The following is a 22,557-nucleotide window of genomic DNA, read 5'->3' on the forward strand; positions in this document are numbered from 1 at the left end:
GGCACAACAAAGTGATCAGCATCTAAGAGTAAATTATAGAGAACAATAAAAATGAGCTACATAGACAAAAGCATTTACATATTATATAGTTTCTTCATTTTGTTGTATTTAGCGAAGGTTTTAATTAACTTGCGAGAATTAACAGATTGGTGGACTTATCAAATGTGACAGAATCCCCTGTTTATTGTCAGGTTCTCTTACAGGTAATATAACCGAGGGGTCAAAAAACAACAACATTACACAGTTTCTGAATTTCCCAAGCTCGAACTGAGCTTATCAATTCCAATGGCGTCGTATGGGAAACTTTTGCATTACATCTGCCGATCAACAAGCTATATAAGCTTGATGAGCGTTGTAGTACCTGCATTCGTTTGAATTACATGCACAACATGGCATCTTATTTGCTACTGGGATTATGCTGCAGTCTGCTGCTCTGTGCTGGTAAATATATTCAGATATGACGAGTTTGATTTTTTAATTGATTCAAAACCACCTCACAGTCGTTGAGTCGTACACCCCAAGTGATGATCCATCCAAGGTGCCTGATGTGGGCGGTACTTTCGAGCACAATCCAAATCGAGGAGAGCATGTCTACATAGACGAAGCAGGAAATAGGTATGTGCACTCAAAGAAGTCAACCAGACGAGCAGAGTACATAGATCATCAAGAACCCCTCCTAATTGGTCCTGCTGGGAGCCAAGTGTACATTCGTGGTGGCAATGAAGGATCCTACACCGTGCCTGGTGTAAAAGGCACCTTCAAATATAGTGCTTCCAGTGGACAGCATGAATATGTGGATAATCAGGGCAATACATTTACCCATCAACGGGATGCTGGCCCAGGAGAAAGTAAATTGAATGCATATAAACACATTACCAGTACTTATTTCAATTTCCAAATTCCTTAACTTTTTTTAGGTACCCACACAATAAGCGGTCCAGGTCTGGTGGCTCATCATGCACACAAGCGTCGTGAGCGTAGTCCAGATCTGCATGTCGCTCGACCTGATCGCACCGTTCTTGTAGGCAACGATGGTAGCTTTGTGGTTCACCGACAGAGTCGCAGTCCACAAGATTACTACGTTACCCGACCAGGACATGCAATTATTTACAAGAGTGATGGCAGTTTTGCGGCTCAACGCAATAGACGCAGTCCCGAACATGATCTTCATAAGCGCATCCGTCGTGCAAGAGTCCAAGGTGAAAATTTCGTTGCCCGTGACGATCAAGCCGGCGTGTGGAACGACAGAGTCTCCGTTTGGAAGCGTCCCGATGGTCGCACAGTTACTGTGGACAGTCAAGGAAACGTCATTACATCAGGCAGCCCCAATGGACGTGGTCCCCAATATGTAAGTAATGCTTCCTGGTGAATGTTTCATTCACTAATCTAAACATCGTCCACAGTATAGCGGCTAAGCTCAGACGAACCTCCAGCAGTAAAGCTAAAGAAAGAAGGATTACCTTAATCATGGAACCGAAAATTTCAATAAATTTGTATAATCTATAATGAAAACATTCTTATTTAATTATTCAGAAATCGAATTAAAATGCTAGTTTACGCACTTGCTATAACAATCTAATAATTGCAAAACAGTGTTTGACGAAAAAATTATATGAAAAAAATATTTTTTTATAATATCATGTCGATTTTTGGATTTTAAAGAATCCTCCATATCATTTTTAAAATAACGGAGTATACTATATATATTTAATATTTGTGTAGTTTAGTTTTCGGTATATTTATGCGGTATGTATAGATAATTACATAATTCGAAATTGGTTTTAGATACTATATAAATACTACCATATACGATTTTTTTAACTAAACAACTTGCATATAGTTTCGTATTTCAAACAAAAACCGCAAAATCTTTACCAATTTTTGGTATTTTTTTATGAATTCGATTTGGTTGGCTTCACGTCATCTGTTTTCTAATTAATAATTTGTCTAAGAAAAGGCTTATCTTCTGGAATAATATTTTGTATCGAAGCGCAAACTAAAGATGGCTATTACCATCTTGGATCTACCTTTTGAAGTTCTGATTCTTGTCAGTCAACAAATTGAAGCATTTCACGATAAAGTTAACTTTGCCAGATCTCATCCAAAACTCTGGAATGTATTTGCTTATCACCACCGCAAAAATGTTCAAAATGAAATTACTTTTACTAACAACGAAGAGTTTAAGTATATGATTACTCATTTCGATTTCATTCTGGAATGGTGGGGCTCAAGTGTTATATCAATTAAGAATCCATATAATTATGTTGAATCTGGAGATTTATTGGAAATGGCTGCCAAATTTTGCCCAAATCTAAAATACATACAATTTGTGATACATGAAGACAATCTTCGGAAAGTTGAACAGTGTGTGTCAAAATGTGAAATGCTGAATAAAATTGAATTGCGTATCGAATATCCCTTTAATTGGAATTATACCCCCGAAAATTATTATCATGTAGATAAAGTAATTAAATCATTGCAAAGTTTAACAAATCTACGATATATTAATTTTGGATCCCATGCGTTAAAAAAAGATGAAAGTTAGTAAAATTTTACATATTTCCACTTTAATATAATATAATACATTAATTTATTGCAGGGACAAAATTAAATGATATGGTTCAGTTAGACGAATTACAAATTGGACCAATTCAGGCCGATGAAGTTGATGACCTGGCCTCTTTACTTGGACATTTGACAGTCCTAAGAATCGAATACTATCCCGATACAAAAACGTTATCTAAATTAGCAAAATATTGTGGAAATTTGCAAAAATTATGTTTAGAGGATTATGACAATAGATCCTTTATGGAAAAGTTTTCTACGACATGGAGAATTCCATATTTTCCCAAATTAACCTACTTGCACATATTTAAGGGAAGCTCGGCAAATCCTTTTCTCTATCACTTGGACAGTCGATTCAATAATCAGCTTAAAGTTCTTAACATTCCTTGCTTAACAATGGGAAAACAGGAAATCAAGCGTGTTGGTGAGTTTAAGGTTCTAAAGGAACTATTCTGTAGGGAAATACAGCCGAATTCCATTGATGTACTTGTAAAAATGCCACTGGAACGAATTCACTGGAATTCAAAGGAGTTATCAGATATTCATGTACTGCGCTTGGTGAAAGAATCTACATCGTTGACGAGTATGAGATGTTCAATTAGGAACTTGAATAAAAAGTTTTTTTGTGATTTTCTGGATATATTAGAAAGAAAGGGCTTTCAAGCTGACCGGCCATTTTCGCTCAATATTTTATTTGTCGAAAATGACGATCGAAAAAAAAACTTAATAGTTGAGGTGAATAAAATATATATTACACAATTATTCCTATAAATACTGTAATTTTGCTTTTTTCAGTTTACATCTATACCGAATTCAAATCTAATGAGCTTGACACTAATTTAGATTTAGAAATAAATTTCCATTCTTATTCACCTCTGTAAAATGCCTAATTAAATAATACAAAAATTTAAAAATGCCTAAGAATCAATATTTTGTAATGTTATCAAACAAAATAATAATTTCACTTCAGTTACGGAAAACATGGAATTGCGCTTTACTTTGAGCCTGTGGTAAAAATGACCATTTGTTGTTTTGTAAAAGCATTTTAATTCAACTATTTTGATTACTTATGACCCTAGGATGAATAAGGAAATACTTTTTGTCAACACTAACATGTTTATGGGCAGCAGTCACAAGAACAAATCACATACAAAGAGTTGAGTTGATAGACGATCGAACAGTTTTAATTAATCTTGATTAATCAAATTCGGAGACTAATCGCCTTTCTTCACCTAAGAGGTACGTTATTATACTGAATCGAGAGTGGCACTTTAAGCAATAAATTATATAAAATAAACAAATAAATATTACATGAAGCACAATATATTTGATTTTGTTTATAGTCTATAAGAGATTCTGAATTATTTTCTACCGCATTAGATGAGATTAGAAATTAACATCCACAAACATACATTTATTCGCACACTTAAGGCAGAATTTGAAAAATTGTTCGGTAAAAGAGTATAAAATTCTCGGTGACTTTTAAGCATTATGCGACAATGCTTGAACATTTGGCGAGCAACGCTAATTATGCCCTAGGCAAAGCAAAAAGCAGAATGGGTATATACCTAAACTGAAATGTATATTTCATCAACATAGTCGAAATAACAATCTCTCTTGTTTATCCGACTTGTATCTAAGAAACGCAAAGATACAATTGAACTTTAAGATACACATTGAACAAAAGAAGTAACACTTTTGTCATCATACGCCTTGCTAGTCTCAAGTAGCAGCCGATGACTAGGGTATTTGGCCGTCGCATCCTCTATACTATCTAGATCTTGTTTGTTTTAAATTTAGACCAAGCAAAATGCCATAGGGCTTTATAGTATAGCTAAACATGTCGTTTGTACCTTTACTCAAACATAGTATAGAGCAAATAAATATTTATACTGCCATTTCTAGTTTGCCTCTCAATCTGTATCCTAAACTGTGTTTGAAAAATGATTCACACTTTTGGAAATCAATCACAAAAATTTGAAAATCCCAGATTAATTTAAGAATTCATGAATTGAAACGAAACGACAGCCAAAAAAACGCTGCCATGGAGACGATTTGTCATTTTTTTCGCACCAATTATATATTGGCAAACTGTGAAGATGTGATAGCCAAAAAGGCGTTCTCTTTGAATTTATCCCATTATCAAATGTCCGAGTTACCAGAAATTATCAGGAACTGCGAGTCTTTGATGAAGTTGTACTTAAATCAAAATCGATTAACAAAGGTAAATCGCTAACATCTACTGAATCTATATACATATACTATATCTATAACTATGTGATCATAGATTCCCTCATGCCTTGGCAATCTGATGCGTTTGCAAGTGCTGGCGCTGGACTATAATAAACTGAACGACTTTCCCTTGTGCATCTGTGAATTGGTCAGGTTAAAGTTCTTGAATGTCAGTTGCAACAATATTATTTGCTTGCCGGCGGAACTGGGACATTTGACGGAATTGGAGGCCTTTTGGTGCAATAATACGGGTTTACGCATCTTACCATCTGAAATAGCCAACTGTGAACGACTTCAAACTTTGGGAGTTCGTGGAAATCGGCTGCGTACGTTGCCCAATTCCATAGGACACCTTTCGGAATTACGTTGGTTTACAGCGGAAAACAATGAGCTCGCTGAGCTGCCATCCACATTTGGATTACTGCAAAGCTTAATACATCTAAATCTGAAGGGGAATCAACTTGGACGCTTTCCACGCCTGATCATGGCAATGTCCAAATTGAAGTTTGTCTTCCTTAATCAGAATCAAATTCAAGACGCACCAACACAATCTGATCTGGAGCAACTGCAAAACCTACGCATGTTGAATTTGTCCAAGAATCCCATCAGTCGACAGCCCGAGTTACAAAAGCTAGCACAGGTAAAAAATCTCAACTTTGGTATTGAGTATGTTTCAAATTAAATGAAATTGCAGCATCAAACCAACATTTATGTGGAAATGGTGGATGAACTGTTCCACGATTCGAGCATCACACTGCGAAGATACAGGCCAAACGTACACGACGACGAAGAAGTAAATCGCGAAGCTGGCCAGGAATCCTCCTCCGATTGGGCGAATAGCGTACGCACCAGCCAATTGGACAGTTCCGAGGAGAGCGCTTTGGAGAATACCATTGAAGATATTAGCGTGATGCTGCCGGAAATGTCTCGCTATGTCACAACATTTTAAGATAGATGCAAATAGTAATAAATCCGTTGTGAATGTTTATTTGTGGGCTTGTGTTTGTGTGTGTGGGTAACAAGTTAACATAACGATTGAAATGCCGATTTCAGAGCGGGGTTAGCCTCAATGTGAGCAATCCCTTTTAAATTTCAATATTTAACTAGACATTTTCTTGATGAGCTCCTCATCTTGCATGGACATGGCTGTCAACTTCTTGCCAATCTTTTCGTGTATGTCCAAGTATTTGGCCACACATCTATCAATGCAAACCATTTCTCCCTTGCCTGCAAAATCGATGATTAGCAAGATATTGTTAATGCAACGTACAAATCTCAATTTCAAATCAACACTCACCCAACTCCGATTCACCATAGCGAGGTGGAATGCACTTCTTGTGACAAGCGTTTGTCATGCGGTTATATAAATCCGACATCATTTCAATTTCCATCTCTTGCATCAGCTGTAATTTGGCCTGGTCAGCCACGCTTATTTGGGGCATTGCCATTTTAAATGTGTATGATTTTAATTCTTTTTATAAGTTTTGCTGGTTATGTCAACAATATAACGTTGAGGTTTATTTAGTCGAAACGCCTGCTAGAAATAGTGTGATCGTATTCGCCTTGATTAGCTTTTTTCATACGGTCCCGCACACGTAATGTTTCGAATCGGCGGTTGTCCACAGATCTTTTTGAAAGCACAAATGCATATACTCCACCAACAGTTAAAATTCCCCTAATAAATGCACAAACACAGTTTATTTACAAAGGCTCAATTTAATTCATGTATTTGTACAAACCAACAAACAGCAATTCGCCCAGCGTTTCCAAGCGGCATTGTCAATAGACAGAGTGTGACTGTGATCAGGAAAGTAAAAAATACTGTAAAATCTACAGAAAAATACTATAATAATATTTCTATTTATTTTATCGAGTGCCTACTAAAATAGGTACTTTTAAATGTATCGGTACAACTCATTTCAGTTGTACTATTTTTATACAAGCGGTAAAAATGTAGTTACGATGCACATACATATATAGACGATTGCATTAAGAATAGGTTTTTATTGACAGTGCATCACAAACCTGTATGTTCATATGTGTGCAAATATGCTCATGTGAATGTATACAATGCGTTGTATATTTCTTAAAAGATGTTGTAAAATTATAATATAATCTAATAAAAAATAATTGTACAAATATGTATATACACATATAAATTAACAAAACATGAATGTCACTAACGGATAGAATCGCCGTTTTTGCGTTTAAAATTTTGGTTATAAATATCTCAGATTTAATGAAAAAATCAACATCACAAACAAGTTTTGACTATGCTCTTCTATCCAAAATTGTAAAAAAAAAGCTTGTATAATATGTACATAGTACAAATTATGTTTGGTAAAGAACTAAAGTCAATATTTAGGAATGTGTTTCATATATACATATATATGTATTTCATTATTGCACATTGCCCTTTGATGGGTCTATCAAATGGGTTTGTAGCATTTAACTGGGTTTTACGCCGAACCAACTCATCTTATAATCCAATGTGTCGTGCAACAGTTTCTCCTCCTCTTGGGAAAGCTGCAATAGTGTGGAGACTGCGCGTACAAGATGACGGGCTTCAACCTATTGAGGCATAAATGAGTATAAAATGGTTTTGCATTGGAAATTTAACAAAGCTTACCTCTCTGCTTGTTAAAAATTTTATAATGACGTGTTTTAAATATTTAAAATTCACTTCATCCATTATAATGCAATTTGGTTTATTATCCGACTGAAAGGATTCAATCGGCGCGTGGGAGATCCTAAGGGCGGGTATTACTTGATCCGTATCAACATCAATGGTTGCTGATTGCGAGCTTCGAAACTCTTTTTGCAATGTTTTCTTAAGGTCACCAAGTCGTTGACTTAATGTTTTTATTGTCTACAAAAATATAAATATTTTTTATTTGAATATATTAGTTTAATATTTTATTACGCTTGCCTTATTCTTTTCAATAATTTCCCGTTGGGATTGCTCATATTTCGCCAAGTCTTGTTCGTTTTGTTGAGCTGCCTCATTGAGCGCTTGGAGTGCCACACGAGCCTCTTTCACATCATTTTCAAGTTGTTTATTTTTGTCATGCAGATCGTTCGATTCATTTTGCTCCAGACGTAATTCCTTTTTAAGCAACTCTTCGCTTTGCGAAATTTCCGCATTCCGCAATAATGCTGTTAGTTTTTCTTCACGCTCTATTTCCAAATGCGTTTGACTCTCATTTAGCTGATCTTGCTTTTCGGTAATCTGTGTTCGCAACTTTTGAGCAATTTGCTCAGCATTCTTGACATATTCGCTAAACCGTTCATCGGCTGTTGCAATTCGCATTTTGAGATCTTTATTTTCGGCAGTCAGTGTTTCCTAAGTTTTGGGCAGTTGAGTGCAGTTAAGTTGAAACATAATTCGTTTGTGTTTTGTACATTTAAAAGTGAACTTTAATACATATAAACAAATAGGTTCTACAAATAATTAGGAAGGGAAATGACAAGGCAAGGCAACCACCAAATGGCTTAATGGCAAAATAATCCAAGTAGTATATAACAAAGCGTAAGAAGGAAGGTTTTACTGGCAAACAGAATAGTTAGTTGTTAGTAATGAAATTAAGCTAATAGGAATACGTTTGTGCGTGTTATTGGCTCCACAGATAACCGTCAACGTCGGAAGATATACTCACAGATTTATTGCGCTCGAAAAGAATCTGCTGCTCATTCTCTTCTCGACACTCTTTAAGAGCCACTGTCAATTCGTCCACTTCGTCTTCTAACAATTTAATCTGTGTTATCCAAGCACCGAAAATAATTATTGAAACAAGTTGGAGTGAAATTCAATAAAATCTACCCACCTTTTCGTTGCGTTGCTTAATTTCAATGTTGGCTTTCTCAAGCTCAAAGGCGACTTGCTTGCGACTCTCTATGGCATCATCTCTGGCCTTTAATGCCTTGCGTTTTTCAGTCGTTTCCTCAGCGACCTGCTGAGAAAGGCGACTGACTTGCTTCTCCAAAGCAAAGTTCTGCCCACTCCATGAGCTTTTTATATCGGACAATTGCAAATGCGTCTCTTCCAGATGCTGCTCCAATAATTTGTGTTCATGCACTAGTGCCTGCACTTGCTGATCTCCACTTAATTTGGCCAACGTTTCGAGACGTGATTGCTCAACGATTTGCATACGCATTTTCAGGTTGCGATTCTCTTCTTGAACAGCAGCTAGTGTTGTGGTCAGTTGGTTCTTCTCATGCTGCGTGGCATGACGTAACTGCTCCAGTTCATCGCGTAGATCTTCGGCAATCGGTTCAATCGTACGCAGCCGATCCATTTCCTGGTTAAGATTTTCAATTTGCTGCTGATACTGACGTATGGAGCTCATATGATCGACGGCTTCCTGCTCACGAAAGCCCATTAAGTTTTTCAGTTTGTCAATTTCCACTTGTTGTAGATTTTGTATTTTCTCCTGTTCCTCACAATAGATATCCTTTTGCGTCTGCGCTACTCGCACGCTCTCCAATAAGATCTCGTTGGTCTTGTCCACTCTCGTCTTCTCCTCCTGCAATTGCTGAAGACTCTGACTGAGACTGGACACTCTGGAGGTGAGCTCATTGCATTGCCCACGAAGCTGGCACAATTGTTCAGACTGCTTGAAATATATAAACAGTTGTTTTTCGAGAGATAATATACGATATAAATAGATAATGTTTGCTTTGACTTTACCTCATTGTAGATGCCACCGCCCACATCATCAGCAAAATTGGAATTTATGCTAATACGACGGCTACGTAAGCGATAGTTGTTGTTGTTATTGTTGGTATTATTGTTTAAGTGCCGCTGATGCGGTTGTGATGTCGACGTGGACACATCATCGCCAGTTTCCTCCTTAATTTTGTTTTTTAACGTTGCAAACATTTTGGGAACTGTCGCAAGTTTTGTGTATTGTTTTTGGCGCAAGCTAAACGAATTACATATGCATTTAGTTTATCGCCATGGGCTACAACATGCGGATACAAGCAGCTCGTTTTTCTTTTTACTTTTGTACAATCACTCCATTTAATGCCAGCCTTTAATTTGCTTGTTTATCTATGTAATGTAAATTTATTTAAATTTGCAGTCTATAATTCTTCTTCTTTAGGAAACTACATACGTGAAGGCAGAGCTTGCCACCTGACAAATTTGACATATCTGGCAGCCCAATTCTATCAACGTATTGTGTGCTATCGATAACATCTGATATAGACGCCAAAATCATCTGTGAAGAGCGCGGTCAATTTTTATAATTGTTTATAAATTGTTAGCATTTTTCATTGAAGCATTTCTACATATTTACCAATAGTTCTTATATTAAGAGGAAAATGGATCAGGACCAGTCAAAACAAAATCCACGGGATGTGCATGACAGCGATGCCATGTGCACATCATCTTTAAAGGAGATCTCATTGATAGAAACCATGACAAGTTTTCTTGCGGAAAACGGAGCCGCTGAGGTAGACCCAAGGGTTTTGAAAAGCCTAGCTGAAGCGCTATCCAAACGTATAGATGAGTAAGTACAAAGTTCACTAAATTCTTATTGTACACTTTTTACCTTTACGTACATTTATACATACATACATATGTATGTACATTTCTTTGAAGTTTGTTTGGTAATGCACTTTCGCAAGTGCATCAAGTTGGCATTGATCCAAAACTAAATTTATAATAATTAGTGATACACTGTCGCAACGTTAGATGTTGATGATCCGCAACACACAAGAGTACTACAATTTTATGTTGACTTTCATCCATCTGAAGCAGAGCAAGAAACTGCATGAACTGACAACGAAAGATCATATTTAATTAACAGATGAGCACTGAGAGTAGAAGGTTCCTCCATTGCTATCATCAACTCCCCCATACAGCCATACATACACACATATCTATGTAGACATGTACCGACGTTCGGGTGTGTGTGCAAGTATGTGATGTACACAGATGCATAAGTACATAACCCACCCCATTTTACGCTGGCGCGAGAGCGCAACCAACACGAGCCATATGGTGGTACGGTGGGTGAGCTGAGCGCTCCGGAAAACATGAGAAACACATCTGCCTCACTAAATTCGTATGTATGTATGTGTTGGTTTATACATGTGGTGAGCGCGTTTTCCTTACGGAGCGAGCGCACGGATGCATGAATGATGCTGCCGTTGTCGCTGCTTCTGGGGTTTTCTCTCGGTTATCTTGATGCGCATTTTCAGTTCTATTCTGGCATTCGGTTTATTTAGACATTTAATGAAGAGCATTATTTTCAATATTTCGTATTTGAGTTCGCCTCGTTTGTTGTGATTGTGCTTCGTCTCGCGCCTATCAGTTCTTTGCTTTTGGTGTATTTGTTTAAACAATGTGTACACACACATAACATAGTAGCCAAATAACGTTGGTTCAGTGTATATACAATGTACATAAATGTTCGTATATAATACGCTACAAAGTGCTTTATATGTATGTACATACAATAATAGTGAGAATTAAAACTCAGAACTTGTGACAGATGAACGCGATGAATGCTCAAGTTTCAGACCAACGACGTTGCTAAATTAACGAAATATATTCTTATATAAATTGCATATGCATATATATGTGTGCGTGTAAGTGTATTTGTGTGTGTATAAATTACGGATACGCGCCTCATTTTGTTGTTGATTTCCTTTGTCGATGCTGCGAGTCTAAATATAGTACATAGTGGAAAAATATGTACATACATATATATTTGTTAGAAGCAATACTATTTATGAGTGCGTAGTGCACTAATGAGATTTAATCCAAGCGATAACGGTGTATGCACATACAAGTGTGTGAGAGTGTGTGTGTTTTTATACACATAAGGATGATTTCCATTGTTAGACAGTTACCCCTACAGTCTTGTTGTTTCAATGACCCTCCGATGCGGGCTGCAACTTGAAAAGCACCCCATACTATGTTTCTCTGCAGTACAGTTGTAAACAACACTAGCGATTAGCGGACCATTATTTTTTTCAGTGCACTTCGCTCTAATGTCAATGCATCTCAATTTAGTGTTGACAAGATGCCTTTATTTATGGTCAGACGCTTCGAACAAGTTACTTGTTTACGTTTTAGCTTTACCCCAATTGATTGGGGTTGTTTTTCTTATTACGAAAAATAACAACATTCCCAGAGTAATTGGCGCCAAGTCACGATTGTTGTTAATTATTTTCAAGGCCCTTAAAATCCAACAGTCACCGCAATTTTAATGCAAATCATGTACAGGTATTGTAGGTATTACGGATAATTTGTGGATTATTTGCAGGTACCATAAGTTGGATAATGTAGGAGACAACAATAGTTTGTTATATACATAAATGTCACGAATTTCACCTACTTGTTTCCTTAAAAAGACGACGAACAAAGCTGTCAGTCCTTTGGCTTTGCATACCCTTTTATTTACAAAATTTAGAAAAGGTCTGTTAGGTTTAATTATGTAAGTAAAGTGCGCAACAGTCAGGAGACGACATCTACGAGCATATACAGTTGTATTATACACAGTATAAGTTGTTGAGTCGAGATAGATCTCAACAACTATAAAGGATTGAGAGATTAGATTCTTATTTGATAGCACTCACATTCCTATTATTCTGTCAAATGTGGGTTTTAATATAATTTATTACATGTATTTACGTTTACATATTATAGCATGAAATTTCAAAGTAGAACTTATATAAGAAAGTTTATAAGTAACTAAAGGGTCAATTAAAGTTAAAACTTGAATGCAGATTTTTTACTAGTTTTGATTTAAGACTATAACAGATCGTTCATTATTCTTGAGGAGGAGGCAGAGTAAAAATCTATGTTATTAGCTTTTATTTTTAGGATAAAATATGTTAGGCAAAATTCTGACATTTAACTTTTGACTATCCTAATTAAATGGGTCAGAAGGCGACACCTGTTGTGCACAAATTTAATCCTTATTAGTTTTCTACACAATCCAATTGATTTTTAGCCGCAGCAGTAACCATAGCTATGGGGGGACAACTGAGTCAAAACAAATCGGTTTGTAACAACAAAACAGAACAGAACAGAACGGAACATTAGCAATTGTTGCCCAGGATTTGGACATGATAGTTGCATATTATATTTGTGTTTTTGCTCATTTCCCAAAATAATTTTGGCATACGGTGTACGTACGGTAATAAAGCAAAACGCACACGTGAAGTGCGCCAAAATGCGTGTCCCACATGTGTCGACGTCGACGTCGTCGTCGTCTTCGTTGTCGTCTGTCGCCTGGTTCATGAGCGGTAGCGGGTTGGTTAGCTGACAGACGAACGCATCAGAGATTCGGCAGAGAGATGCCCTCAAAATGAGCATCTAAACATATATTTATGTGCACTCTAGGCACAGTGTGCGTGTGCGTGTGCGTGTGTGTGAAGAGTGCTTTGCTCCTGGTGCGGCAGCTACGCAATCATTTCGGGGACATTTTCCCATCAGCAACTATCCGCCATCCGGCAGCGCAATGACTCATTGACGCCGTGAAGTATCGCACGTAAATATATAGTACATACATATATAATCGACTCGATACTGAGTACTTGCTGCAGTGAAGTTGCAGTTATACTTAGACTGGTGTGCCGCAAAGCTATTTAGGATAAGCTCGACAAACAAAACCAAAACCAAAAACCTACAAGGTGACGCATTCGATCAATTTAATTAAAACATTTCATTTATATCGTCGTTCAGTGTATTAAATGTACTGGAGTGAACAATAACTCAAGGTGCTCGCGTTGTGTTAATGTGAACTAACAAAATAAATTCAACTATATCACACTATGGCGGGAATGTTTCGTTCAACGTCTCTCAACAATTCAAATAATTCTCCTCGACCGCCATATAAACGATTTTCAATATCTAATTTTTCGGGCGGCTCGTTGAGGTAAGTTTTCTTTTCAAAAGTTTTTGTTTTTTTTTATGTGCATTGTATTTTTATTTGTGTGTCAATTTTGCATGTTATTCGAATGGAGCCGTACCCAATACAATACTATAGAGATTGTGCTCGGTATGACGTCAAAGTTCAATTTAATTGGGGGAGCCTAGGTGCGCCTTGGTCTTTGGTTCTAGGCAAGAATTTGTACGCTTCACTAAACCCAAGACCGAATATCGGTATTTGTTTCCAAATACAATGTATGTAAATCAATACACATTCTGTTGTATGCCTATACAAATTAATGTGATATTTTAATTTCATATTAAGTAACAGAATTCTTAGACAATTAAGTAACCTTAAGATTGGATGACACAGAAATTAAAGAATGTAATATCTAATAATTTTATATGAATTGATTTGAAACTTATTATAAACATGAATACTACAAATTAGAGTAAAATAAATGAGCATACATTAAAGCAGTTCTTTTGTCTTTTGTCTGGAAATAAAAACCGAAAACACATTTTTGTTGGATGAAAGATAAAATTCGAAATTCATACAAAATTTAGAATGCACAATGATTATCTTATTGAATGGAAGTAAAGGGGGCATTCCCTTAACTTTTAATAAAATTGTTCTTTTTATTTATTTGTTGTATTTTTATTAAATGAGAAATACGTTCTATGCTTTATTTATACATCTAACTAGTAGCATTGGGGTTCGGTCACAATTTCATATCTGGATTAATCTAGATCTTTGACACGAATTCTTATCATAAAAGTTGACTTCATAACGTTTCCGTAAAGTATGTTCACTTTGTGAATTGCTTAGAACTCGCATTACGTAGTAGATATGCCGTGTTCATAAACTACTCGTTAATTATAGGTGTTAGAAGGCAGCATTTGAATCAATTCAAACCTGTTTAAATTGACCTTTTCACTAGAGAGGAGAGCGTGAGTAACTTTCTGCTAGATTGATTGAAGTTAACCCAATCTATTCAATATTTAGTAATAATCCAAAATACAGATGATGATGTAGTAAAATTGACTAGGTCGAGTATTATTTCAAGTGTATTATAATTAAGAAATCACTCATATCGCCCATCGCTAAGTCTTGGCGTGTGGTGGATTGTGCGACTCGGGCTTAAAATGTTCACTGCGACGGCTTCTCAGTTGAGTCTTGGTCAAAGCCAGCTGCTTCACTGCCGCTCATATTCTCAAGCAATATGATGCACAATTTCGGTCTGGGAACATGGTTTTGCCTGCTGTTTCTGTCGCCACTGTTGGGCATCCGTTTAAAGCCCTGCGAATTGGCTGGGCAACTTTACATATTGGATGTGCCGAAAGAGGAATTGGCCAAGTGGCTGTGCATAGCCGATTTTGAGAGTCGCTTCAATACGCATGTTGTGGGGCAAAGCAATGCTGATGGCTCCAAGGACTACGGTCTCTTCCAGATCAGCGATCGATATTGGTGTGCTCCGCCCTCAAACACGTCTTACTACGCCTTCAACGGGTGCAACGTCAATTGCAACGAGCTGCTCATCGACGATATCACAGCGGCAGTTCGTTGTGCTCAACTTATCAGAAAGCAACAGGGCTGGACGGCTTGGTCGGTATTCCCGCAGTTCTGCAACGGAACACTTGTCGACCCGGACGAGTGCTTCCAAAACGACCAAAGCGACCGCAGTCAATCTAATTCCACTGAAATCCCAGATAATGCAACGGGTTCAACTACAGAGACAAGCATGGAGGAGAATACGACGATTGTCGCGAAGGAAATGGAATGAGATTATTATTATTATTGTAGCATTATGATATCATAAGCATATTTATATTTTTAATTTGCATAATTACACCAGAACATTAAACTATAGATAGAAGCATGTGTTGGTTTTTTTATTAATCATATGTTGATAAGGCAAAAAAGCAGTTTCTGTTGCTGTTAACTAACTTAATGGGTTTTTATATTTTGTCATTGCAGCACAAGTCCCGGCGGAATTCAAGATGCCACTTTGGAGAATTCATGTAATTATGTTTATCATATTAATTTCAATGCTTTTTCTATATTTAAAGATTACGCTTAACTTATTAATCTAGAGAAGAGATGATTAGTATTCATATCTTATATAGAAGTTCCAAATTTACATTCTGATTCTGAGAGTTTTATTGATTTGATTACTAATATTGTGCTTCCACAAATATTACGCGTAACGCAATAAATAACAAGTAGAAAAGCTAGAGTCGAGTGTGCTCGATTGTAAGATACTCGCTACCAAAAAAATATACCAAATGATATATTTGCTATATGGATTTAGTACTACATTTAAAATATAACATAGAGTACAAAATATACCCTATTGAAGTACGTAGTCGTCTTTTGTCATTCAAAAGTATGTATTTCTTAAAACTTCTACAATTTTTATCTGATCACATCCAAATTTTCAGGAATCAGAAAGTTATAACACCATTCTACACAATGGGTATAAAAATCTTCAAATTTCGGAATTTACTTAAAAATAGCAAGCCATGAGAGCAAATTATTGTGTGGTCAGGATTTCGATGCTCAGAATGTCACATACTCGTAAAGCAATAGTTTAGTTTGGAAAGACACTCGTCATTTGTAATTATTCGCAAATCAGAACTCAGATTACTTTTTTTTATATTTTTTACTTATTGCCAATATGGGCAAAAACAATGGCTTGCTATCATCAATGTCGCCAAAGCCTTCCACCACTCATAGCTCTTCCATATGTAGTGGTTGTTCAGGTTGCACAGGTTTGAGATTTTGGATGTTATTCTAATTTAAATCAAAAACATTCTATGTTTTTCCCAATGATAGATACCAGTTTCGATGCTGGACGTGCGCCTGGAGGCATACATTCGCCGCTGCAGGGTCGCTCCATGCGGGAGTTGGAGGAGCAGATGTCGACGTTGCGCAAGGAGAACTTCAACTTGAAACTGCGAATCTACTTCATGGAGGAAAGCCAACAAGGCGCGCGCGGAAAAAATACAGACGAGTCATTAGCGAAGCAACTAATAGATTCGAAAATTGAGATTGAAGTTCTGCGAAAGAGAGTCGACGAGAAGACGGAACTTCTAAAGGATGCGGCTCGTGCTATTACGCAACATGAAGAGATACAGAAGAGATCGGACATCGAAAGTCAATCAATGATTGAACAGATGCAGCAATACATACATCAGTTAGAGGTGAGTTCCCAACTAATTGTTACTTAAATGCTTTGCAATAATTTAAAATTTGTAATCTCTAATCGCAGTCAAGTGCCAAGCAGAAAGCAACTAGGAAATCCCTCGACGTGCTGTCTTCCGAGAAACTCAAGAGTTTGGAGGATCAGGTTAGTTAAAAAAATAAAGCAATAATAAAAACAAATACTTACCAAACTTCCATTACTAGGTGCTTAAATTGGAGAATGCTCTCATGGAGGCCGATTTGCGGGAGACAGAGTGCAATAAGCAGCTTGATGCAATGGGAAGTGCACTAGCAGATCGACAGGAGAACTTGGCGGCGTGTGAGGCCAAGATTGAGGAGCTGGCGATCAAAAATGCCGAACTCGTGGAGCAACTTGAAAAGGAAACGGAAGCCGATGCTATGGCAAGCGTAAGTTTCATTTAAATATTTGCTTTTAATTGTTTTGCGTTGCTTTGAAATCGACCTGGGGCTGTAAAGACATTGACAGTTTGAACTGAACTTTTAGCAAACTATAAATCGCCAACGGTTGGAGATAAGTGATACTTTAACTGAGAATCGTCGTTTGCTTTGCGATTTGAGTGCCAGTGAGCTTGAAGTGCAGCGTCAAAATCAATGGATAGGCGAGGCAATTCATATATTAGATGTGCAACAAAAGACAATACATATGATTGAAGTGAGTATTTCTTTCATATGCCTACAACTGCTGACAGCACTCCTCTATTGTTACCAAAGGATCTGAACAGTGAAAAGGATCGGGCCAATAGAAGCCTCTACGATCGCATGATTGAATACGAAAACGTGATTAACAAGCAAAATAGCCAAGTCAATTTAGTGCGACGCGAAAAAGAATTCTATCAAGATCTAAGCAAGCAATTGCAGTACTTGAGTCGCATTGCTGTGGTTCATCCCATACGTTTCAATTCCATATGTGACTTTCAACTGTCGCAAAACTCCATTCTGGCAGCGAGCCGTATATTCTTTGATTACCAAAGCCTAAGACGAGAGAAGAAATTACAATTTTACTTGCCAGAGGTGACAATGCCTGAAATAGGAATGATCACGTTAATTTATTGCCTGTTAATCCGCAGCAATATAAAGCTCCAACTCTGCCGTTATCCGTTGCCGCGCCCAGCACGGCTTTCCACAATCATTCGCTTCCGCCATTTACTGGATTGCGTCAATTGTTAGGTCGCTGGTGCTCCTTGCAGTCCAATTGATGACTCTATATTCCTCCCCAAGTTGCCTCCAATCGATCAAATAGCAGCACTGTGTTCATCGATGCGCCAATCTGTGTTTCCGGCCAATAGCGCACCACTGCCCACTGTCTGTGACGATGCCCGAAATCCCGAAATCCAGAGTGGCGCAGGTGTGCGACAGTGCGCTGTGTCCAACTCAAACGTATTCGAATGTGTGTCTCCATGGCTTCGTTTTGCAGTTCTAAGTTAATATTGTTAGCATATAGGGACAGCAGTATTCTTGGGTAATTCATGGAATAAAATTTAACGTTATGAAATGGTTGAATGAAAAGCTAAATAAATCGCAAAAAAATTTTGTACGTAAATTTCTGGAATTAATCACTTTAATTTTTCACTGTTTACTTTTGGAAAAGCCAAGTGATGTTTTTTAATATTGTGTATAGGGAACATAAAAAAATAACTAGTATTAGAATGCCTCTTCACCATTGGGAACTATTCAAAATATAGATGCCAGATTTTACGTTAATGTCGCCATCCTAAAACTGTATATTTTCAATTCTACTATATCAAAATAAAATGGCCAATTTCTCATTTTTGTGGCATTTTTTTTTTTAATTTTAGGATGATTCCATGCCTAAGCTTCGCATTCAGTTGGCCGATAAGATATGCGAGCTACAGGATGCCCAAGAGAAATTGGCTGAACGCGAACGGGTCCATGAGAAAGCTTGTCGCACGATTCAAAAGCTGATGCAGAAACTGAACAGTCAGGAGAACGAGATCAAGCGCATGAAGCAGACGCAATTGGTAAATAGACTTTCATGGCAATCAAATATATATACATATTTATGTTCATTGTATTAATTTTGCAGAACCAAGAGAAGGTAATGACATCACCATCCGCACAGCGCCATTCTCTGAGTGATACTGAGACGTGCACCGAGGACATCTCACACAGCCTGAAACAACGCTATGAGCTGCAGATTCTAGAACAGGACGAACTTATCAAGCAACTGCAATCGGAGGTGAAGAAGAAGACCGCTAACTTGCAGAATCTTGTTAACAAAGAACTGTGGGAGAAGAATCGTGAGGTAGAGCGACTCACCAAGCTCGTCAGTCATCAGCAGTCTGTGGACCATTCAGGAGAAGACTCAACAACAGGCGCTGAGTTGCAGCACTCCTTTTCGGAAGCGGATTACGTGAAAGCTGTGAAGCGCAACAAGTTGTTGCAACAAAAAGCCGATGTGCTGCTTCATCGCCTGAACGAGATGCAGCAGAATGATGCCTTGATTTCACAGCTACGCCACGACCTGCACGCCATGCAAGCCGATGTGGAGAGCGCAAACAAATGGCGGCTTGAGTGTGCTGATGTTTGCAGTGTTCTCACAAATCGTCTCGAGGAACTCGCAGGTTTCCTCAACTCGCTGCTTAAACACAAGGATGTCTTGGGTGTTTTGGCTGCTGATCGTCGTCATGCAATGCGTCGGGCAATTGATCGCAGTTTGGACTTGTCAAAGAGCCTGAACATGACTTTGTCCGTAACGGGCGTTTCATTGGCTGATCAGAGTCTGGCACAGCTAAGCAAACTCTCGGAGATATTGTATACTGAGGCTGACGAATGCAATCGTACTTATAACTCACACGAAGAGATAAATGCTTGCGGAACCGCAAATGTAAAGCAAGAAAACAAGCTTCTCAAGTCGGATGGACAATTGCGCAAGGAGCGACGTTCGCTGCCTTTGCCACAACAGCAGCAGGACAATCAGAGCGAATCAGAGGCATGGTCAGAGCCTGACCGCAAGGTGTCCTTGGCCCGTATTGGACTAGAAGATACATCCAGCAGTTTCGTATACGCTGAAAAACATCGCAGTGAATCCGATAGCGAAGGGCACGCCTGCTCAGTGAATTCCCTAAAGCAGGAGCGCAGTCGCAATAGTGAGAAAATCACGCAGCTCGAGTCTCTGATAGCACAGCGTGATGAACGTATATTGCAAGCACAATGCCAATTGGTAGATGCGGACAATCGTTTGAAGCAGGAACAGTTGCGTGTCATTGAGGTAACTCAACAGTTGGAAAAGCTTCGCGCACAAAACGAAACTTTGATCGCTGATCTACAGGCCATTGGCAGTCAGGATGATAGAGAAATAGTTGAGCTGCAGCAACTAATTGAACAGAAGACACAGCAGATTGATCAGCTGCAATTGGCGCAAAATACGTTACGTGCTGATGCACAGATCACTGAACTTGAACTGAAGGAAGCACAGCAAAAAATTGCAGAAATGGACGAAGAGAATACTGCAAGTCTTGAAAGGGCTCACGCTGAATTGACTCAATACCAACATGAAGCAGCGCAGCGCTTGGAGGAACTGCAAAAGCTGCAGCAAGAAGAGTTGGCGCGAAACTGGGTGGCATTGACCAAGTACGAGGAGGTTAAGACACAAATTATCGAGTTGCAGCGTTCTGTGGAGTTCTATCAAGAAAGTGAAAAGGAGCTTAAGCAAACGCTTGTTGAAAATGAGCTGACTGCACGTTCACTCAAAAAAGAAGTCGACGAGAGCACTTTACAAGCCTCCAAAGCTATCGTGGAACGTACAAAAGCATATAACGACAAACTACAGCTAGAGAAACGTTTGGATGAAATGAAGGTGCAGCTGACATTGCTGCAGGACGAGCAAAGACTGCAGCAACAGCAGCAACAATATCCTCAGTGTAGTCGTATCAATAGCATCGATGCCTCTCAATCGGGCTACACATCTGAGGAGGTCCCATTACAATTGGCCAATAATAAAGCCAACGCTCCATCTAGCTCAGCGACTGCTGGACGTATTAACAACCCATCACCGGATTTGGGCATTGAGAGCGATGTGGGCCGAGGTGTAAGCGTGGAACTATCAAATGCCCAGCGGGCACTACTTAAGACTGTGGAGCTTACAGCAAATAATGAAGACACCGATAATATGGACTTAAAAGAAGGTAAGTTGTCTTCACTTCATACAACAAACGAGAAAATTAAAAAAAGCAATTATTAATTTGACAGATTCGTCGCCTGACTCGGAGGCTGCTGCAGCATCGTCTGTGGGACAAATAACAATAGTTCACGACTGTGCAAAGGTAGAAAAAGAAATGGCCGAATTAAAACGTAAATTACTGCACACCAAACGTTCATTTGAAGACACCTATAAAAGATTGTGTGCGGTTAACAAAGCTAAAGCACAGGTTGAAAAAGACATCAAGAATCAAATACTTAAAACCCACAATGTACTGCGCAATGTTCGTTCGAACATGGAAAACGTGTTATAACATTTTATTTGATTGAAGCACAACCATAACATTATCATCGCCATGAAAATCGTCCACAAATTGACAAATGTTCATTTTGTTAATATCTCACAAATTTACTATTTACCTGTATTTTACTATTTTACTACTATTATCTCCATTTTATGTTCTTTGTAAATTACCTCATGTGAAAGTTACTTGCGCAACGAGTTATTAATCTAAATAATAATACTTGCATTTTCCTAAGACTGTATAAAATAAAATGTAAAATAATATATGCAAGTATATCTATACCCTTTTAATGTACTGACATCTAAACCTAACTGGTACTGTATTCACCAGAAACCTTCGTTCATATTGAATGACTATAAATACATACATACATATATAGTAGACAATAAGCACAATACTAACTATTCAGAAAAGTAAACTAATTACATTCATATGTTGCATGAACACATTTCGCTCCTCGGTAGTAAATTAAACTATATCACTCCAAATGCCATCTTGCCATATCAAATTAACGATAATATGAGACTAATCTATTAATTTGTTTTCTTTAATCAATTATCCTAATACTTCTTATTTATTTCCCGAATTCGCCATGAATATCGTTTCCAGTTTACAATCGGAACGGACATAGAAATTATATTATGATCTGCTTGTTCTCAAATAATCTCTTCTGTACAATAATGTATAATCTGTACAAATTTGTTGTCAAGAAGATTACTAGACTTAAGTTTTGTACCATGATCCGATAAATAAAATTCATTGTAAATCGTTTTAAACAACATGTTTCTGGTTTTTGTCTTATTAGAATGTTACTATTTATATGCGATTATAGGCAGGGACGCAAGCATTTAAATGTAACGTTTCAATGGCTTTTATTTGCTTAGCGTTGCCAGATTGGCAGTACTTGTAAGGTTTCCCGTCTATTTCCTTTTATTGCTATATTTAAATAAAATATAAAATATTCTTACTATAATTAATTACTATAAATATAATTCTTAATTCGTACAGTATACACTTAAACGTTTTTAATTTGTGCATTTTGAAACAAAAACATTGGTCATAGTTTATGTTAACAAACAGCTGTGTCTGTTAAAGCTCTGTTTTCGCAATTTCCGATAAATTTATAAGCTTTTCAGGTGCTGTTTATATAAAAATTTTTCCATCGCCACTTTTACGAAAAAATAATA

General features: G+C 37.6%; 8 protein-coding genes across 14 annotated transcripts; 5 read left to right on the plus strand and 3 right to left on the minus strand.

The window, feature by feature from the left end:
- The first annotated feature begins 328 nt into the window (after positions 1 to 328).
- Positions 329 to 1,512, plus strand: LOC117571332 (baramicin A1). Of its 2 annotated transcripts, none has more exons than XM_034253423.2 (4): positions 329 to 441; positions 501 to 848; positions 918 to 1,348; positions 1,409 to 1,512. In XM_034253423.2, the coding sequence occupies exons 1-4, from the start codon at positions 381 to 383 to the stop codon at positions 1,463 to 1,465; spliced, it is 897 nt and encodes a 298-aa protein (XP_034109314.1). In that variant the 5' UTR covers positions 329 to 380; the 3' UTR covers positions 1,466 to 1,512. The 2 variants fall into 2 exon arrangements, with proteins under 2 accessions (XP_034109314.1, XP_034109316.1); XM_034253425.2 differs by having other exon boundaries at positions 330 to 441; positions 1,404 to 1,512.
- Positions 1,513 to 1,677: 165 nt separating this feature from the next.
- Positions 1,678 to 3,611, plus strand: LOC117571330 (uncharacterized). Its single transcript, XM_034253421.2, has 3 exons — positions 1,678 to 2,540; positions 2,600 to 3,300; positions 3,361 to 3,611. The coding sequence occupies exons 1-3, from the start codon at positions 2,003 to 2,005 to the stop codon at positions 3,406 to 3,408; spliced, it is 1,287 nt and encodes a 428-aa protein (XP_034109312.1). The 5' UTR covers positions 1,678 to 2,002; the 3' UTR covers positions 3,409 to 3,611.
- Positions 3,612 to 4,466: 855 nt separating this feature from the next.
- LOC117571331 (uncharacterized) lies at positions 4,467 to 5,785 on the plus strand. The gene is made up of 3 exons (XM_034253422.2): positions 4,467 to 4,789; positions 4,853 to 5,437; positions 5,492 to 5,785. The coding sequence occupies exons 1-3, from the start codon at positions 4,610 to 4,612 to the stop codon at positions 5,744 to 5,746; spliced, it is 1,020 nt and encodes a 339-aa protein (XP_034109313.1). The 5' UTR covers positions 4,467 to 4,609; the 3' UTR covers positions 5,747 to 5,785.
- Positions 5,769 to 6,245, minus strand: LOC117571334 (mitochondrial import inner membrane translocase subunit Tim10). Its single transcript, XM_034253427.2, has 2 exons — positions 6,095 to 6,245; positions 5,769 to 6,024 (listed from the first exon to the last, which is right to left on the minus strand). Exons 1-2 carry the CDS (start codon positions 6,243 to 6,245, stop codon positions 5,897 to 5,899), a joined length of 279 nt encoding a protein of 92 aa, XP_034109318.1. The 3' UTR covers positions 5,769 to 5,896.
- Positions 6,094 to 6,643, minus strand: LOC117571335 (uncharacterized). The gene is made up of 2 exons (XM_034253428.2): positions 6,537 to 6,643; positions 6,094 to 6,472 (listed from the first exon to the last, which is right to left on the minus strand). The coding sequence occupies exons 1-2, from the start codon at positions 6,572 to 6,574 to the stop codon at positions 6,319 to 6,321; spliced, it is 192 nt and encodes a 63-aa protein (XP_034109319.1). The 5' UTR covers positions 6,575 to 6,643; the 3' UTR covers positions 6,094 to 6,318.
- A 165-nt stretch (positions 6,644 to 6,808) lies between these two features.
- LOC117571329 (golgin subfamily A member 1) lies at positions 6,809 to 9,951 on the minus strand. 4 transcript variants are annotated; one of them, XM_034253418.2, is made up of 7 exons: positions 9,912 to 9,951; positions 9,485 to 9,847; positions 8,622 to 9,410; positions 8,454 to 8,552; positions 7,727 to 8,140; positions 7,427 to 7,666; positions 6,809 to 7,368 (listed from the first exon to the last, which is right to left on the minus strand). In XM_034253418.2, the coding sequence occupies exons 2-7, from the start codon at positions 9,674 to 9,676 to the stop codon at positions 7,246 to 7,248; spliced, it is 1,857 nt and encodes a 618-aa protein (XP_034109309.1). In that variant the 5' UTR covers positions 9,677 to 9,847; positions 9,912 to 9,951; the 3' UTR covers positions 6,809 to 7,245. The 4 variants fall into 4 exon arrangements, with proteins under 4 accessions (XP_034109309.1, XP_051861611.1, XP_034109310.1 ...); XM_052005651.1 differs by lacking the exon at positions 9,912 to 9,951 and having other exon boundaries at positions 9,485 to 9,905; XM_034253419.2 differs by lacking the exon at positions 9,912 to 9,951 and having other exon boundaries at positions 6,815 to 7,368; positions 8,622 to 9,407; positions 9,485 to 9,903.
- Positions 9,952 to 10,003: 52 nt separating this feature from the next.
- LOC117571328 (centrosomin) lies at positions 10,004 to 22,151 on the plus strand. Of its 3 annotated transcripts, XM_034253416.2 has the most exons (9): positions 11,043 to 11,391; positions 13,496 to 13,688; positions 15,660 to 15,703; positions 16,518 to 16,885; positions 16,954 to 17,031; positions 17,091 to 17,294; positions 18,704 to 18,886; positions 18,952 to 21,052; positions 21,117 to 22,151. In XM_034253416.2, the coding sequence occupies exons 2-9, from the start codon at positions 13,585 to 13,587 to the stop codon at positions 21,377 to 21,379; spliced, it is 3,345 nt and encodes a 1,114-aa protein (XP_034109307.1). In that variant the 5' UTR covers positions 11,043 to 11,391; positions 13,496 to 13,584; the 3' UTR covers positions 21,380 to 22,151. The 3 variants fall into 3 exon arrangements, with proteins under 3 accessions (XP_034109305.1, XP_034109307.1, XP_034109308.1); XM_034253414.2 differs by lacking the exons at positions 11,043 to 11,391; positions 13,496 to 13,688 and adding an exon at positions 10,004 to 10,307; XM_034253417.2 differs by lacking the exons at positions 11,043 to 11,391; positions 13,496 to 13,688; positions 15,660 to 15,703 and adding an exon at positions 16,222 to 16,453.
- LOC117571333 (lysozyme B) lies at positions 14,370 to 15,633 on the plus strand. Its single transcript, XM_034253426.2, has one exon. It carries the CDS (start codon positions 14,905 to 14,907, stop codon positions 15,463 to 15,465), a length of 561 nt encoding a protein of 186 aa, XP_034109317.1. The 5' UTR covers positions 14,370 to 14,904; the 3' UTR covers positions 15,466 to 15,633.
- Positions 22,152 to 22,557: the final 406 nt, after the last annotated feature.

Source organism: Drosophila albomicans, chromosome 3 (assembly GCF_009650485.2).
Source record: "Drosophila albomicans strain 15112-1751.03 chromosome 3, ASM965048v2, whole genome shotgun sequence".
Taxonomy (NCBI): Eukaryota; Metazoa; Arthropoda; class Insecta; order Diptera; family Drosophilidae; genus Drosophila; species Drosophila albomicans.

What these genes read in the sequence shown, in the direction of transcription:
- LOC117571328 (XM_034253414.2), top strand. Translation starts at nt 10,120, where the DNA reads ATGGATCAGGACCAGTCAAAACAAAATCCACGGGATGTGCATGACAGC. An exon ending in CTATCCAAACGTATAGATGA is followed by an intron (nt 10,308 to 15,659) that starts GTAAGTACAAAG and finishes TTGTCATTGCAG; the next exon opens with CACAAGTCCCGGCGGAATTC. An exon ending in TCAAGAGTTTGGAGGATCAG is followed by an intron (nt 17,032 to 17,090) that starts GTTAGTTAAAAA and finishes TTCCATTACTAG; the next exon opens with GTGCTTAAATTGGAGAATGC.
- LOC117571331 (XM_034253422.2), top strand. Translation starts at nt 4,610, where the DNA reads ATGGAGACGATTTGTCATTTTTTTCGCACCAATTATATATTGGCAAAC. An exon ending in ATCAAAATCGATTAACAAAG is followed by an intron (nt 4,790 to 4,852) that starts GTAAATCGCTAA and finishes ATGTGATCATAG; the next exon opens with ATTCCCTCATGCCTTGGCAA. An exon ending in AGTTACAAAAGCTAGCACAG is followed by an intron (nt 5,438 to 5,491) that starts GTAAAAAATCTC and finishes ATGAAATTGCAG; the next exon opens with CATCAAACCAACATTTATGT.
- LOC117571329 (XM_034253418.2), bottom strand. Translation starts at nt 9,676, where the DNA reads ATGTTTGCAACGTTAAAAAACAAAATTAAGGAGGAAACTGGCGATGAT. An exon ending in TTTTCGAGCGCAATAAATCT is followed by an intron (nt 8,141 to 8,453) that starts GTGAGTATATCT and finishes CCCAAAACTTAG; the next exon opens with GAAACACTGACTGCCGAAAA. An exon ending in AAATTATTGAAAAGAATAAG is followed by an intron (nt 7,667 to 7,726) that starts GCAAGCGTAATA and finishes ATATTTTTGTAG; the next exon opens with ACAATAAAAACATTAAGTCA.
- LOC117571335 (XM_034253428.2), bottom strand. Translation starts at nt 6,574, where the DNA reads ATGCCGCTTGGAAACGCTGGGCGAATTGCTGTTTGTTG. An exon ending in GGGCGAATTGCTGTTTGTTG is followed by an intron (nt 6,473 to 6,536) that starts GTTTGTACAAAT and finishes TGCATTTATTAG; the next exon opens with GGGAATTTTAACTGTTGGTG.
- LOC117571330 (XM_034253421.2), top strand. Translation starts at nt 2,003, where the DNA reads ATGGCTATTACCATCTTGGATCTACCTTTTGAAGTTCTGATTCTTGTC. An exon ending in TGCGTTAAAAAAAGATGAAA is followed by an intron (nt 2,541 to 2,599) that starts GTTAGTAAAATT and finishes AATTTATTGCAG; the next exon opens with GGACAAAATTAAATGATATG. An exon ending in AAAAAAACTTAATAGTTGAG is followed by an intron (nt 3,301 to 3,360) that starts GTGAATAAAATA and finishes TGCTTTTTTCAG; the next exon opens with TTTACATCTATACCGAATTC.
- LOC117571333 (XM_034253426.2), top strand. Translation starts at nt 14,905, where the DNA reads ATGATGCACAATTTCGGTCTGGGAACATGGTTTTGCCTGCTGTTTCTG.
- LOC117571334 (XM_034253427.2), bottom strand. Translation starts at nt 6,245, where the DNA reads ATGGCAATGCCCCAAATAAGCGTGGCTGACCAGGCCAAATTACAGCTG. An exon ending in CTATGGTGAATCGGAGTTGG is followed by an intron (nt 6,025 to 6,094) that starts GTGAGTGTTGAT and finishes TCGATTTTGCAG; the next exon opens with GCAAGGGAGAAATGGTTTGC.
- LOC117571332 (XM_034253423.2), top strand. Translation starts at nt 381, where the DNA reads ATGCACAACATGGCATCTTATTTGCTACTGGGATTATGCTGCAGTCTG. An exon ending in CAGTCTGCTGCTCTGTGCTG is followed by an intron (nt 442 to 500) that starts GTAAATATATTC and finishes ACCACCTCACAG; the next exon opens with TCGTTGAGTCGTACACCCCA. An exon ending in GGATGCTGGCCCAGGAGAAA is followed by an intron (nt 849 to 917) that starts GTAAATTGAATG and finishes AACTTTTTTTAG; the next exon opens with GTACCCACACAATAAGCGGT.